Source organism: Anabrus simplex, chromosome 2 (assembly GCF_040414725.1).
Source record: "Anabrus simplex isolate iqAnaSimp1 chromosome 2, ASM4041472v1, whole genome shotgun sequence".
NCBI lineage: Eukaryota > Metazoa > Arthropoda > Insecta > Orthoptera > Tettigoniidae > Anabrus > Anabrus simplex.
In genome coordinates this window covers 553,820,695-553,837,340 of record NC_090266.1, presented here as the reverse complement: position 1 = coordinate 553,837,340, position 16,646 = coordinate 553,820,695, and the positions used below count along the sequence as shown (strand labels likewise).

General features: G+C 37.5%; 1 protein-coding gene across 6 annotated transcripts in view; it reads left to right on the top strand.

The window, feature by feature from the left end:
* The window catches only part of LOC136862924 (UPF0669 protein C6orf120 homolog), a 271,519-nt gene that overhangs the window by 227,807 nt on the left and 27,066 nt on the right, over positions 1-16,646 (top strand). For all 6 annotated transcript variants that reach the window (XM_067139213.2, XM_067139209.2, XM_067139215.2 and 3 more), the window contains one exon: positions 13,036-13,240. In XM_067139213.2, the coding sequence (XP_066995314.2) occupies positions 13,036-13,240 (205 nt within the window). The remainder of the gene's footprint in view (positions 1-13,035; positions 13,241-16,646) is intronic.

Here is a 16,646-nt window from a genome sequence, read left to right as displayed (position 1 = left end):
TCTTTATGCCCTAAGTCCTTTAAACACAGTTTCAAAATGTACAGTCTCTTCAATTACAAAATTCACAAAACAAAATAATGTTACACGGCTCGACAGACAGATATTAACAGTGAATAAGCTTTCGCTTACGCGCAAAATTAGAGTTCACAGAGAAGGCTTTCAACAATCGTATTACATACTTTCAAAACCCCGGTCCTAACCCGGACAGAGTAACAAACCGTATCACATAGCGAGGCGACTGGTTCACGACGATGTGCTTGCTCGCACACACACTGACACATTCAGTGACACACTGACTTCCTCGAAGCTGGTAACCTCCTTTTATTGCCCAAGGTCGGACGGCGAGACTGGAAATATGAGCATCTTACAAAATTCATGTCTCGGCCATCCTTCCGCCGATTTTAATGAAATTTTGGGTAGTAGCATTTGTTGACCAGGCCTGCAAGGTGACGTTCTCCGAAAAACAATCTGACCTTCCGTTCATGATGAAATGACATAGAATCGAATAGAACTTTCGGTGTGACGTCACTTGGCCTTGGCTGGCACTCCGTAGCACTGCTTGCTTGCATGCTATCCCCCATGATGCCTGCGCGCTCGGCGCTCGTTTTGAATCCATACAGTCGGGTGTTAGCACGTTCCTCTCAAGAAATACATGAACGCAAATGCTCGCAGGGCATTCCCGTTTCAACATTTTAAGTTAAAATCAAATAAAGTTTACTATATGGTCAACCTTTTCGATACATTACATTCATAAGAATGCTTAAGATTTATACATAACAATCAGTTGGGACATGTTTCCCATTTATTGTGGGCATCCTCAGCCAAATCCTTTTCCCCAAAATCACAGATCGTCGGGATCCCAATAATCTTAACACTTGATTGTAAGAATACTATGTGTTAACAAATACATTTTAGTCAAAACTATATTAACAGTCAAAGCAAATTATTAAAATTAAGTGATGCTCCTGAAACAAGCTTAAAATTGTTCATTGAATGCCTTAATTTTCTATCTAAATTCTGCATTTTCCTATGATTATACCTAAGTGCCCTTAAGTGTTTCTTTTTTTTTGTGTATCCAAGTGTTTACTTTCTCTTATTCAAGAACAGTGCCTTAAAAAGACAGAACTGTACCTAACTATATTTTTTTTAAAAAGTGTCAAAAGACATTCAATGATCAATTTTAAGATTGTTTCAGGAGCATCACTTGATTTTGATAATTTGCTTTGACTGTTAGTATAGTTTTAACTTATTTTTTTTTTTTTTTAAACACATAGTATTCTTACAATCAAGCGTTAAGATAAATTATTATGAGAATATTGGGATCCCGATGATATGTGATTTTGGGGAAAAGGATTTGGCTGAGGATGCCCACAACAAGGGCGAAACTTGTCCCAATTGATTGTAATGTATAAATCTTGAGCGTTCTTATGAATGTATTGAAAAGGTTGACCATATAATAAACTTGATTGATCTGTATTTATCTAATGCAGTTCTCAAATGCATATTAGGTGAAAGTAGTGATGAGAATAAATCGAGTGATAATGAAAGTGTTAGTGATGATGATTATGCACAGCAGGAAATTATGTGTTATGTACATAATGATAGTGATATAAGTGAATGCTCACCCGAGTGGTCACGGACACCTGTTGATTTTAATTTTATTCCAACAAGAAGGTAATTAGGCATTTTTTTTACTTTACATGCCACTTTTTTGTATGTAGATACAACTTCTTCATGATATGAACTGCTAATCCACTTATTTTGAACAAAATCAGACAAGTTGTTTAGACGTTATAGCAATGATTGTGACAACATGTAAAATTGTGATATATTTCTAAAATTTATTACTGCTGTAGGGTAAAACTTGGCCAACTTTTAATACTGGCTTGAAGGGTTAATATAAGGAAAGATCTTCATTACGGTAATCACATAAATGGGATTATAAAAAAAGGGTACAGATCTTTGCACATGGTTATGAGGGTATTTAGGGGTTGTAGTAAATATGTAAAGGATAGGGCATATAAGTCTCTGGTAAGACCCCAACTGGAGTATGGTTCCAGTGTATGGGACTCTCACCAGGATTACTTGATTAAAAAACTGGAAGAAATCCAAAGAAAGGCAGCTTGATTTGTTCTGGGTGATTTCCGACAAAAGTAGCGTTAAAAAAATGTTGCAAAGTTTGGGATGGGAAGACTTGGGAGAAAGGAGATGAGCTTTTCAACTAAGTGGTATGTTCCAAGCTGTCAGTGGAGAGATGTGGTAGAATGACATTAGTAGATGAATAAGTTTGAGTGGTATCTTTAAAAGTAGGAAAGCTCACAATCTATATATATATAAAATAAGAGTTGTGTCTGTACATTGCTCAGAATTTGAAAAGAATGGCATTTCTTTATCGGTCATGTCCACAGTAACAAGGAAATGCACTTTTTACTTTTCCGTAATGTCTGTCTGTCTATACGTATGTATGTAGGTACGTATGTACACGCATCATGAGAAAACAGTTGAAGAGAATTTAATGAAAATCGGTATGTAAAGTCAAGGGGTGAGCCACTGCGATCTAGGCTATAAATCATTTTATTCACGCTGAGTGAAATGGTAGTTTAAGGGAAGGCCTAAAATTTAATTCTCAAATATTTATATTGTTAGTGGTTCTAACGATAAATAGTACATAACTAAAGTTATGTAGAATTAAATTTCCAATAATTTATGTCTGATATTTTTTTACTGTACCGGCTATGATAACAGAGATATTCATGAATTTGTATTTTTGTTGCTAAGTCCATATCAACGCCGAGCCACGAGAAGATGGGTTAACAGAATTTAATGAAAACCGGTATATAGAGTCAGGGAATAAGAAACTACAGTCTAAGCTATGAACAATTTTATTCACCCTGAATGAAATTGTAGTTTAGGGAAAGGCGCCTAAAATCTAATTTTAAAATACCTATGGTATTGCTCCTATCGAAAAGTACTACATAACAAAAGTTATAGGGAATACAATTTCCGATCATTTATGTTTTATTCAGTTTTACCGTACCGACTATGATAAGAGTGGTACTTCAAAGTCGGAAGAAAAGTAAATGTGAAGGCCTACAATATTGAAAGCTCATAACATTGATCAACAATAACATTACATTGACCAGTGTTTGTTATGATGTTCTTTGTCTCTTATGGTGCCATTCAACTCCGATTGATGGGATTACTACTGCGTACCAGGTATAACAGCCTGACTGAATATTGGCAGGAAATAGCTGGGGAGTTAAAAATTTTCTTCCTTAGCATGCCATTCCTCTGGTTCATACATTTTCTGACTGCTGGTATGTAACACACTGGATCATCATAGTATTCCAGCTATTTGATCCCTACTCTGACGCGCTGTTTTGAATGAACAGTGTGCACTGATGGCAGAGGCTCGCTTAGTAGTAGTAGTAGTAGTAGTAGTAGTAGTACCTGGTCTAGAATTACATTTTAGCCCTATTCCAAATTATAGCACCACAATTCACTAAATAACTCAAAATTCAACCCTGAAAAGACCCATTTCTTAAGAAAGCTTCTTCCTCTTCACTTTTATTAAATTATACATTTATTTTATTCCAAATTAGCAGTGAGAAGGGGGTTTCTCCTTGGCTTGGAGGAATAACTTGCTTCCCGTCAGATAGATTTTTCTGTCGCCAGTATAGTGAATTGAGATTTTCCGACTCATCGGATACTCCTTGGAAATATATTAGTAAAAGGGCATAGTTTTTGCCGTGGGACTCTCCACTGTTCGACCTCGCTCCTCCTGCCGAAAAAAGACGAAGAGCGCTCACGGATCATGGCTGTCTGTGGCTTGGTCTTTCCATCTCTGGAACTTTGGACTGTTATATCGGCAGTGTAGTACTGTTCGTTTAAAGTAAGAAAATGTGTGGTTTTTAATTTGATCGAGTATTACATGTGAAAGCATTGCTTTTAATCGCGCCATTCCTGCTGATGTCATTGTAATGACGTATGTTCATTTCAGGTGGGAAAATCACTAAGACAGTGATCCTGAGGATGTAAAAAGGCAGGTGGAGAGTGAGTGTCTGCCATTATAATGAAAACTCTCCAATCTGATCGTGATTGATGGTAGGTAAGCGGGCCTACCATTACAATGAAAATTTCCTAATCCAGTCTTCATATGAGAAAAGACATTTGGTGATTTCCCCGTTGCGTTTCTAGGGTAACGTTAAGAGCTATGCAATGTAATACAATCTTACTCACAACATGAACACTCCCTAACCTAGAATTCTGTATACAAAGTAGAATTCCGTAGTGAAGCATGGGTACATCAGCTAGTATGAAGATAAAGTTGGAATTCAAGAGAACAAATTCGGGCAAGTATTCGTTTATAGGAAGGTGAGTTAGGGATTGGAATAAATTACAAAGGGAGATGTTCAATAAATTTCCAATTTCTTTGCAATCATTTGACACTGTTCCAACCCTCGTACTTCGGTTGTGCTCTCTTCCAGTCGAGCCACACTCCTATCGCAGCATTCTCTAACCTGAGTTACCTGTGTGAGTATTTCCTCCTTGTCCTGTGCTCTCTTACTGTGTGATTCCTCTTTGTCCTGCTTTGTGCTCGAGTCTAATTTCTCAAACTTTTCTTCAGTTTCGTACTGAGAATCTAATTGTCCTTTCAATTTCTCCTAAAATGAGTTGAATTGTTTCTTTGCTTCCACATGTCTGGTTTCGCACACTTTCATGAATGCCTCTAGACGAGCACTGGACTCTTTCATATTTACTCTGATTGACACTTTAGTGGCACCTTGTCATCTGTAGCATACACACATGCCCACAATTCCATTTGTTATGGTTCATAAACTACTGCCTTTATGCTCAACTCGGCTTCTCCACTTTATGTTAATTCTCATCATAGCAGTTCCAATTTTAACCCTAAATTTGGTTATGTAGAAGCAGGCTACTAAAATTTACTGATTTTGCCTAGGATTCTTACATAATCATACAGTGTGAAACAGTGGAATTTAGAATGTTATAGGCTAAATTTGCCCCTAGTTAGTTTTTACTAAACAATAGCTGGTTCTTCGCGGACTGTAGTGGTCCTCGAAATTACTAAACGTGCCAATATTCTGACATCGTTGCTGCCAACATGGAGGCTGTAGTATGTCATGGCTACAAGCAGGAAATTAGGAGAGTGACAGTGTTTTCTTGTCCAGACTGCAAAGTGGCTCCCTGCTTTGAGGGAGGTTTCAAGACATTCCAAACCAAACTTAACTATTAACACCTTCGCTACCAGCTGCCTGAGCAGCTTGCCACTGCTGTGGCTCTACCATTTTTAGAAAGCCACGTACTTGACTGCTGAGTTCTACATTAGTGCATATTAAAGAAATCATCATTGAAAAAAATATTTACAAAAGACGTAACATCATTTTCCTCATTATTTTTTATTTACACTTGTACGTACATCAGATATTCTAGCTAGTGGATGACAGAATGGAAACTTGCTCATTGTTCCTGTCCAGATTACTATTCACCTTTCCAATGCTTTAAATGTGCACATAATCACACTCACTTGAACAATCTGAAGCTAGCAGATTATCACTTATTGTTATGAAAAATATCACACATTTCTTCTTCTGGAATCACTCTTATTACTACAAAATTTACTCTTTTGAAGCTTTGTCTACTATGCAACCATTGTCACTTGCAGTTTCAATCAGTTTGAGAAGAGCCAAAATAAGCTTGTAAACAATGAGTAAAAGAACACAAAGGGAGGGTTTATAGTGTCAAGAAAAGAGGACACTCGAGACATCTATCGGAAGAAAAAGAAACTTCTATGTGGAACACTTCTGGTCTCCAAAAACACAAGTAAATCGGAGTGTGCTAAACGACTTTACTCCTCTATAGGCCACAGAAGACAGTGTGCTTAAATGGCCATACTACTCTATGGGCACAAATGTGTTTTTTCTTAAAGAATGGAGTTTTCTAAAAAATGCATGTACCGGGCGAGTTGGCCATGTGGTTAGAGGCGCACAGCTGTGAGCTATCGCCCAGATAGTGCCAAAAGTCCACGACGGAAAGAATAAAAATAAATAACAGGGAAGTTTGCTGCATATATAGATATCTACAGGTGTGGCGGTGGACACAGACAGGTCTTATGGCGACGATGGGATAGGAAAGGCCTATGAGTTGGAAGGAAGCGTCCGTGGCCTCATGGTACAGCCTCGCCCTTTATTTAGGATATTTTAGAAAATTACCTACTGCAGTAAGACATGCCCCTCACATCATTTAAACAAATTATTTGCCACCTTCTATAATTCCTCCTTCAGTAATGGACTGTTTTGCACTTTTTCTCTAATATGGGGATTATTTAGGTAAACTGTGCCCATTGGGGTTCCCCAAAGATAATAATCACCGGGTGAGTTGGCCATGCGCTTAGGGACACATGGCTGTGAGCTTGCATCCGGGAGATAGTGGGTTTGAATCCCACTGTCGGCAGCCCTGAAGATGGTTTTCCGTGGTTTCCCATTTTCACACCAGGCTATTGCTGGGACTGTACCTTATTAAGGCCACGGCCACTTCCTTCCAACTCCTAGACCTTTCCTATCCCATCGTCACCATAAGATCTATCTGTGTTTGTGCGACGTAAAGCCACTAGCAAAAAAAAGTGCATGTTAAAGTTTTATCGAAATCTGTAAAATAGTATCAAAGTTATGTTGCTTTGAACGAAGCCGTGCATGAATCTGAGAAAATTTAACACCATGCTCAGAACTCCTCTTGCAGCACAGAGACGACCGGGCATTTAAATTCACCATGCTGAGAGGTTAAGGGCACATGTTTTTCTAACTAAATGAAAAGGCTCATATCTGGGAAAATGGGAAAAACACATTTATGATGGGCGATTCATAAGACATGGCAAATATTTTTTATTCCCTAACATTGTGCCAACACACGAAATTAAATTTATACACTGGAAAGTGTGTTTCATGAAAATTGTAATGGTGCCACTTCATGGGGTATGGATGCATGAATCTGTGAAAGAGGACAGGGTGAAATAGAACATTTTAAAATCATTGTTTCATTCTCATAAAACCTGTTTTTATCAGTATTACATTTGTAAGTCATTGCATTATTCTCTTACAATCTGTTTAACATCCAATACCCATATAACATGTTTAAATCTTTGGTTTATTCTCATACAACCTGTTTAATAGCATTTGTTGACGCATCACCTCTTGGTTAAGGTGACACTCTGGAGATGAAAGGATATTTTTATCTAATGCATGGATTTTCTTGAAACTTTGTCGGAATGTCACCTACATAAAAGTAGAGATATCACAAACATTTCATTTATATATAATTAATAGTTTTGCCAAAATAAAGTTTTGTTTTTTAAATTTTGAATTCCATTTTTTTCATAATATTTATTTAACATGTTAATGAAAATTTGTAGTTAGGTAGATAATACTTCTTTAAAAAGCACTACATATCAATTTTTCTGTACATAATTTATGTGAAAAGATATATTGTACTAAAGTTTGTGTAATTTTTATGTTCTAAAATTTTGGACTTAAAAATCCCTACTACTTGAAAAAATTCTGCAATCGAAGAAAATTCCAAATGCAGGTTTTCTAATATAGCTGTGATACATATACCACACAAATTTTGTTACATTTGGCAGAATATTATGGGAGAAAAATGGGATTTAAATGTAAAATTACAATTGGCAGGAAAATTAAAGCAAAGTTCAAGTGACGTTTTCTTCCTGATTCATTACCTAAAAGTCACTAGAACGATATGTTTTTCCTTCTTTTTCTTTCTTAGCAGCTTCTGTATTAATATTGGTAACTCTGGAAGCTTGTTTCTTCTCCTTCTCCTCCTTCTCCTTCTCCTTCTCCTTCTCCTTCTCCAAAGAACGGAAAATGATTCATCTGCATTTTGCTTTTCACAATGTATCTTTTCCTGAGTCGAAATTATGGGGATTGCAGTTTGTCATGTCATGAATGTTGGCTATAGGTGCAGTTGATGCAACACTTTTGTTTATTCCCTTGGATAAAAGCTATCAAATATTACAGCACACTATCTTTCAATAATGATAGTATCTTGATACGCAACTACAAGAGGTTACTTGTGCACGTACTTCACAAAAGTGAACAGACTGGCTTCCACCACAAAACTCACAAAAAAGGTTGAACATACAAGAATAACAAAACTTACAGTTGTCGGTACTACTGTCAGGAATACCAATTCAAGCATACAATGTTGCTCAGTAACAGCCAAGTACTGAAATATTAGTCCGTAACAGGCTTTATAAATTCATTCAGAAATATTAGATCTTACAGCTGGATTCTGCATAAATACTTATATCAGGAGAGGTGGGGGGGGTTGTTGGCCCATCCCATGGATGCATAATTGCAAAGAACAGGCAAATTTGATTGAATGGAAACATGACAATGACATCATTACCTACAAAGCAGTTTTGCAGATGCCACACCAATTTCTGCTGTGTGCAGACTGGTAAACAAAGCATTATTAAAGTGATAAATTGTTTGAATTCAGCAGAATAACTTTGTTACAAGAAAGAAGAAACTCAATCCTTTCAATTCCAGTCTTGAGAAAAATGTTTGCCAAAATGACCAAAATATCATTTTTTATCTCTGGAGTGTCGCCTTAATATCCTTCACAGTAGTCTACTAAGTTGTCCTCAGTTCGTTGCTATTGATGGGAAATACGGACAATACCATAGGTTGCATGCATTTCGTTAATGTGCGCTACTTTATGCCGAAATGCAAGTTACAATATCCTGTGTCGGCAGAGCGTTTCCTATGCAGTGACTTTTTCAGTTTAGGAATAAGATCAAAGTCGCAAGGACTAAGATCTGGGAAATATATAGGGTGTAGCAAGACTTCCCATCCCCAATGCTGTAAACAACAGGTAACTGTGTACTGTGTTCAGTCTGACATTGTCATATAGGATTATAGTGTTGTCCAATAATTCTCAATGTCTCTGTCACACTGCATGATGAAGATAATACTGCAGAAATGATAGGTAATACTGTGCATTTACAGTTTGTCATGGGGAACTGGATGACCCACTAAAAATTTTGACTGTCATATGCCAAGATTATCATCAGCTTTCTGGGTGATGGACTTTGCCGTACCTTATGCTTCTGTGGTGATCCACAGTGACGCTATTTACTGGATTGATATTTAATTCGGGTTTGTATGCTCTTGCCCATCTTTTGTCAATAGCAATGTTGCGGGTCAGCATGCAGTTTCCTTCACGGTGGAATCGTTCCAGATTGATGCAACACGTCTCGTATCACGTCCACTTCTCTACCTCCATGAAGTCTACTTTGAAACTATCTTTCGCACATTTAAGTCCTGCCGTAGAATTTGGCACACTGAGGAAGCAGAAATACCAGTATTTTGGGTCAATGAGTATTTCTAGGAGGCACTGCTCAATGACAGCCACCGATACATCACAGTTAGCTGACACAGGACGTCCACTGCAAGGTTGATCGGCAGTTGACCCTCTTCCTTGTTTGAAGGCCATGACCCCGACCCACCCACCTTCGCATTGTACGATAGGGTATACCATAATTACGCAATGCTGGCCATAGCTTTGCATGATATTCTCGAGCATTATAGCTGCGGAGAAAGGCTATCTTGGTGTATGAATGCTGTTCACCTTTGGTTACTTCCATTGCTCACAGCTGTCAATAGATGACTGATACCGCTGGGCTGAGTGGCTCAGACTTGACAGTTTTGATCTTGGCTCAGACCAGTTATATTTGAAGGTGCTCAGATATGTCAGCCTCATGTTGGTAGATTTACTGGCACGTAGAAGAACTCCTGCAGGACAAAATTCCAGCACTGTGGCATCTCTGAAAACCATAACGAAGTAGTTAGTGGGATGTAAAACCAGTAACATTATTTTATTGACTGATATCGGGATCGTGATAATGTCCAGACCGGTGCAGTCAGACCCCATCTGGTGGAAACATTACGAAGGTCATGTAACATACTTCCCAAGGTTTTTTTTGTGTTGGCACAATGATGGGAAATAAAAAAATTGTTGCCATGACTTATGAATCCACCTCTGTATTAAATCTAAGCAACATAAAAACTAGAAAATATTACATTAAGCTCTGGGCTCCCAAGACTTGGCCACACTTTCCTTGTGAAAAGTTCAGTAGTTTGTGGTTATTATCACGACTGACTATGCGTAGTATTAGTGGTACAGATAAGCTGTCCTTTGGATCATTTGAGCCACAGGACTCTTATTAGTTGCAGTGACAACTGAATGAAAACTTGCTGACATTTCAAATTACTTCCCTGTATTGGGTACACACATTAACATATTGAAAATAAATTGAATGAGACGAACAACCTAAAATCAAATCTTCCCTTAACATATGCAAAAGTAATCACAGATATAAATCCCAACAAAAGATAAAATTCAGTCTGTGCATGAAGTCATGGCTGTGCATTATGAGGTCAGAAGCTGTTTTTTGATAAAATAGAATTGGACATAAATGACATGGAACGTATATTAAGCTATCCCTGAAAGAAGGAAATACATGGGAAACAAACAGCTGCCGAAAGGAAATAATGGTCTCTGGCTATGTCTCAAATGTGAATCCATGTCCTTAAAAATGGTGGATGACTACGCTCCATAATCGTCTCTTGACTATAGGCTGGGCTAGAAAATGAGATTGAAAATTTGTTCATGCCAAATTACCTAACAATGGGCTTTCAGCGTTAAGTAGACTTTAAAATGAGTGTAGTTTGGAGAATTCTTAACATCTGTGTTTTGATAGTGATTTGCCATGTTGCAATCGTAATTGTTAAGACCAGGTGAGGCCATTAACTTCGCTCAGCATGAGGTATGCAACCACCCTGTCTCTTTCTCTTACCATCTCTTGGGATGAAAGACCCTGGCCCTGTGCCATTCACAATATTTCTTGCTGAAAACCCAATTCTCACAATATTTGCAAGTTTTTCTTCTTCACATATATCACTATTTACCCATATTCCATCAATTCTTTCATCTCATCAACATTACATCACAGGGAAACATATTCATCTCATTTATATTGCGACTCCGTGCCGTTCACTTGTCTCAGGTAAGTACATTTAAATCTTGTGAGGTCATGGTACATGGCTGGCAAAACTAACATTACATCAGCTTCCATCTATTGGTCCTCTCAAACTGATGTCCTTTCCACTGATCAGGCCCATTCTAGACATTGTTTCTTCTGCCATTCAAAATCTTGTGATGACACTATGGAGGGCAGTTCAAACACTATATCGATATCTGTTCAGTCTGCCAAAACTAATTTCGTATAAATTAATTTATGAACTACCTGAAAAAAGAAAACATATGGTAACAAAATTGTACCTGAAAAAGAAACAACTTGATTAAAATAGAATGACATGTTTTCTTCTAGAAAGAATGTCATCTGATTCTACCAAATCATGCTCAAAATATTTAAAAATGTATAAACATTATTTCTGTTTAAACCCTTAAAAACTGTTTAAACCCTTAAAAATTTGAAATTTATCTTGATGAAGTCCTCACTGCTCTCCACTCTAGCATAGGATGCCAGTTGTTACAAGACTTTGGCATGAATCCAGCTGGCTAGTCAGTCTGTTGACCTTCTGCCATGCCATGCCCCCACAATTACCATGATGTATTTTACTTTTAGGTGTTTTATTTCTAGTGCTCCCCTTATTATTGTTGTTCTTATTACAGTCAAACCCTCGCTAACGGCAACTTTATTCCGCAGACACCTCCCTACAAGGATATTTTCCCATGGAACCAATTTCATTTTACATAACACACGTGTTAAATAAAGCTCATTTAAGCGGACACCTCAAATTCCGGACAGTGGACATCGCCATTAGTCTTGTCCACTTACCTTAAGCGGACACTTTACACGTTCCAGGACACATTCTTTACGCAGGGTCATGTCATTCTTTCTCTTAAAATCACTCTGCAGACATACAGGAATTCCTTTTGAATGTTGAATGTATTAAGATGCTAGAACATAATATTTGCAATTTTATTTTATGAAGTAAATTGCAAGTAAAAAGGAACAAGTACTACTGAAATAACTAACAAAGTATTTGTTACAAGTAATTCACTTACCTTTTCTCAATTACTTCCCAACTCCGCACATTGCATGGCTTGCTATTAGTGTAAATTATAGTACTTTGTGGAGGTATATGGAACTAGAAATATAGTGGATGCAGATTGGTCATTCATTCACTCTTTATGTTGATACCACATATTAGTGTAGTTTATTGTGATTAATTGTGGCTTGAGCACATTATGAATTCCTTGAATACAGACATTAACATTTTTCTGTAAATTTGCTGAGCCAAAATTTGGCTTATTAAGAACATCATTAAATCAGGAAGTAATGTGGAAGGGATAAGATTATGTATGGATTTCAGTATGAGTTTCTGTTCCTGATGTTCCAAGGATGGCATTGGTATAATATGTACTGATGATTTCATCTTTCCTGCCAGAATTCATTGGAAATTATAAGTGTAAATATACGTGTGTGTACCTGTATACTGACTGACGTATCAAATGAACATTTCCATATTTTATTCATGAAAATGAAAATCCACAGCCTGTTTCCAGTCATTCGACCGGATCAGGAATGGAATGAATGAAGCCCCCATCTAGCGGCGAGGATAGGAATTATGCCGGCAGCTTAAGCCTGTCGCACTCCTCTGGGGCAATGATTTATGAATGACAGATGAAATGAAATGATATTGGAGAGTGTTGCTGGAATGAAATATGACAGGGAAAACCGGAGTACCCGGAGAAAAACCTGCCCTGCCTCCGCTTTGTCCAGCACAAATCTCACATGGAGTGACCGTGTTTTGAACCACAGAACCCAGCGGTGAGAGGCCAGTGCGCTGCCGCCTGAGCCACGGAGGCCATATTTTATTCATTGTTTTGGTAAATTTTTTCAGTTTTATTAAAAAAATATTCCATTAAGACATTATAAACTAATTTCATTGCATTTTTCTCTTGTTCTAGTTTCATTCGACCCATCACCGTTGGAATATATGGTCATCCATCACATGATTGGAGTGTTTATATTCTACAAGTGTTCTATCGTTTGAACGATGATGTATTTGAGGCTGCTTCTATTAGATATTACTTAGAAGAAGAAGATGATTCAAGAAACCTGTATGAATACAGTCAGAAGAAGGTGGCCTATACAGAGAGACATGAGGGTGATGTATGTCAGTTCTGTGTTACTATTTGTTTAAAAAATGGTGCCTTTGCTTTTTCCTTTGTAATCAGGTCAGTCAGTTGGTAGTCAGACCATATATACAAGATATTAACATGAAAAGGAACTCAAAATAGGATAAACACAATGGCAGGTAGTGTGGGAAGAGAGAGTTGCAGAAAGAGGAAATAAGAAGAAACTTGAAAACACACGATGACATCTTCATACACTTCTGTCTTCGCATAGATTCTATATCCATTTTTTCTAAGACACAGATGATTCAAGCAATCACGTGATCTTAGTTTTCATCAGGAGGGCTGGCATCAACACTCATTGAGAGGACATATTGACAGATCTTCAGTCTTTATACGGGAAGTACAGATAAGAAGAAAGCTGGATTAAGAAAGGGAAATGGAAGAAATATCTTTAGTCTTCTCTTTCTTCCCTTTCCTTGATCATTTTCGTTTGTCAGCTAGAGAAATCAGCAATAGCAGAGCACACCCTATCTTTGGGTCATGATATCATGTTCCAGTATGCTCAAGCTTTTACCCATGTAAAGCATGATTGGTCTAGCATCATGTGAGAAGCAGCAGAAGTATGCAAAAATCCCAATAATTTGAACAGGTACACTGGTTATCAGTTAAGCAATACCTGGTTGACAGCCATTAAAGCTCTCTTCCCTGTCCTTTGATTTGTCTATTTGCCTAAGACTAGGTACCACTTCATCCATAGAGCAACAGTCAGTTAAATTCAGATCATTCAGCACTGCTAGAACAGTCATGGTCAGTTGTGGTTTAATTCCGAGGAAGCAGAGCAAAGTCTTCACAAAACAAAAAAATTTCCCAGTGGTACTTCGCATGGCATAAACCCATAAGACTACCATGTTTATTATTCTGGACTGCCAAAGCATAATTCTTTACCATTGTTTTTGTTGTTTATGTAATATTTCATAGTATTTCACAATATTTGCTTTTGAGCTAGTCCTAATATTTGTTAAACATTAAGAATGTTGCCTTAATACTGGTTTTAGTTTCTTTATCTTTTAAAAATGTTATTTATTTATATTGTTCAATAGGCATCCGAAGAACCGAGAAACTCTACGACTAAAGAAATTTCATGCTTGAAGTAACTACCCTCACAAAGGGAGAGAAGTTCCATTCTTTGCCGAAGTACCATCTACCAACTCATGGGTGAAGAAATGCAATGATAATGCGAGGATGACAATCCTTGGAAAGGAGAGACATGCTAAAAATTACGGCAATGGTCACCCCAGCGTTCACTACCTGGACATTCTACAAGCTGGCGAGAGGGAATAGTAATTCTCCTCCTCAAACCTAACAAAAATCCTAAGTATACAAGAAGTTACAGACCTACTTGTCTGACAAACTGTTTGTGTAAGCTGCTTGACAAAATGGTGAATTGCTGACTTATGTGGTGTTTGGAGAAAAGATGACTTTTGTCCGAGTACCAATGTGGTTTTTCGAGCCATTCTCTTGACCACTGACTACCTGGTACGCCTGGAGAGTTCTATCCAGGACACTTTTCTCCTCTGAAAGCAGCAATTGGTGTTTGTTTTCTTTGACTTAGAAAAGGCCTATGATACCACATGGCACCAGCAAATGTTTCTGTCCTATGCTGCAAATTTGTGATATATTCCACTTCGCCCAAGCTATCCCTGCATATTCCACAATGGAAACCATTGGCTGTACGCTGCTTATCCTTAAGCAGTGTGACCGGTTGGAATACGCTTGGATAGCAGTCACAGACTGTTTGATGTACCTTCGGTTCCTTGTCTTGTCAGTCGACCAAGTAGGGTACCTCCGTGGATAATACAACGACCTGAAGTAATCTTGGATCTGCACACCGGTCCAAAAGAGAACACAGACCCCTCCATTTGTCGGTGGTTCTTCCTATCCGTTGTTGGCTGGTAGTTGTTTACATGGATGGATCGTGGGTAGAACCAAAATTTGGCTGTGCTTTCGTTGTCAATAATAACAGGTTTCGTTTTCCTCTACTGGAAGCCTGTAGTGATACAAGATAGTGTTGGGAGTAATTATTGGATACACTATTATATTAACTCTGCTACCATACTGTCATTGAGATAATATAGGTAGATAAAACAAGTTCGCAGTGATATGACACAGGGAGATTTGGAAATACCCAAGTTTGTACAGTACGCAGTACTCCGTAATCATCCAGCTACGAACAATGAGTAATAAGAGGCCGTGGAGGTGAAGATAATAGGAGTAGCCATAGAAATAGCAGACACACCCCATAAAATAAAAAAATAAAAAAGGGACAGAAAAATACGGCGCAGTGGAAACCAACGCAAGTAAGCCTCCGAATAACCGAGTGTGTCAAGTTACGTGAGGAATACGAATGGTAGAGATTAAAAGAAAAGTGAAAACCACAATAAATTTTGATTACAAATGTATTCAAGAGAGAATGAAACCAAAATCATTACAAATTTTCTTGGAACATCACTAATTTGTACAAATATGCCATTTTCCCTACCATTAATCTAAATATAACTATAATCAGTTTTATAATAAAGTATACATAGAGAGAAAGTAAGTGAAAAGGAATCAGGGGGAGGAGGAGGAAAGAGAGAAAACAGAAAATATGCCTACCTAACTACTAGCCAATAAACTGAGCAGTAAATCCAAAATGTTACACAATTACAGTCTCAAAAAAATAAAAGAGAAAACACACATTCCAATAGAAAAGGTCTTCGGCAGTGAAGTCCATAAGAAAGTTTATTTTAAAAGGGAATTGCATATATGGACAGTCTATCCCCATGAAGATGTTGTTTGGAAAGTTCATTAACCTATCCAAATCACGGTCACCCAAGAAGGCTGTTTAAAGACAGTCTCATTCAGCCACAGATATTGAAAACATAATTTCGAAGCACCGGTCATACGTAGACACGCATGGGACTCGCAAAGGCACCAGCATAGAACACGCACAGCTCAAAAGAGAATTGCAACAGAGTTCATAGTTTACCATAGTTCATAGATTTTTTATTTTTATTTTATTTATTTCAAAAGAGGCACCTGAGCCAAGGCTCATAATGGTGCAGTTCAAATAATTACATTTGGCAACAAAGATGAGATTTGAGAACATCAGCTTCTAGGACAAAAATATAATATACTGTACAATGAATAATTATAATATTAATTACATTTGGCAACAAAGATGAGATTTTAGAACATCAGCTTCTAGGACAAAAGTATAATATACTGTACAATGAAGAATAATAAAAATAATATTAAGGTATCCTAGTGATAGAAACCAAATATGAACAGCAGTGATATAGTATACTAAATCAGTACTCTATAGGCTTGGCATTTTTACTTTTAGAAAATTAACAAGCTTGGTTTTAAAGACAGGTAAGTTAGCGGCTTCTCGAATATGC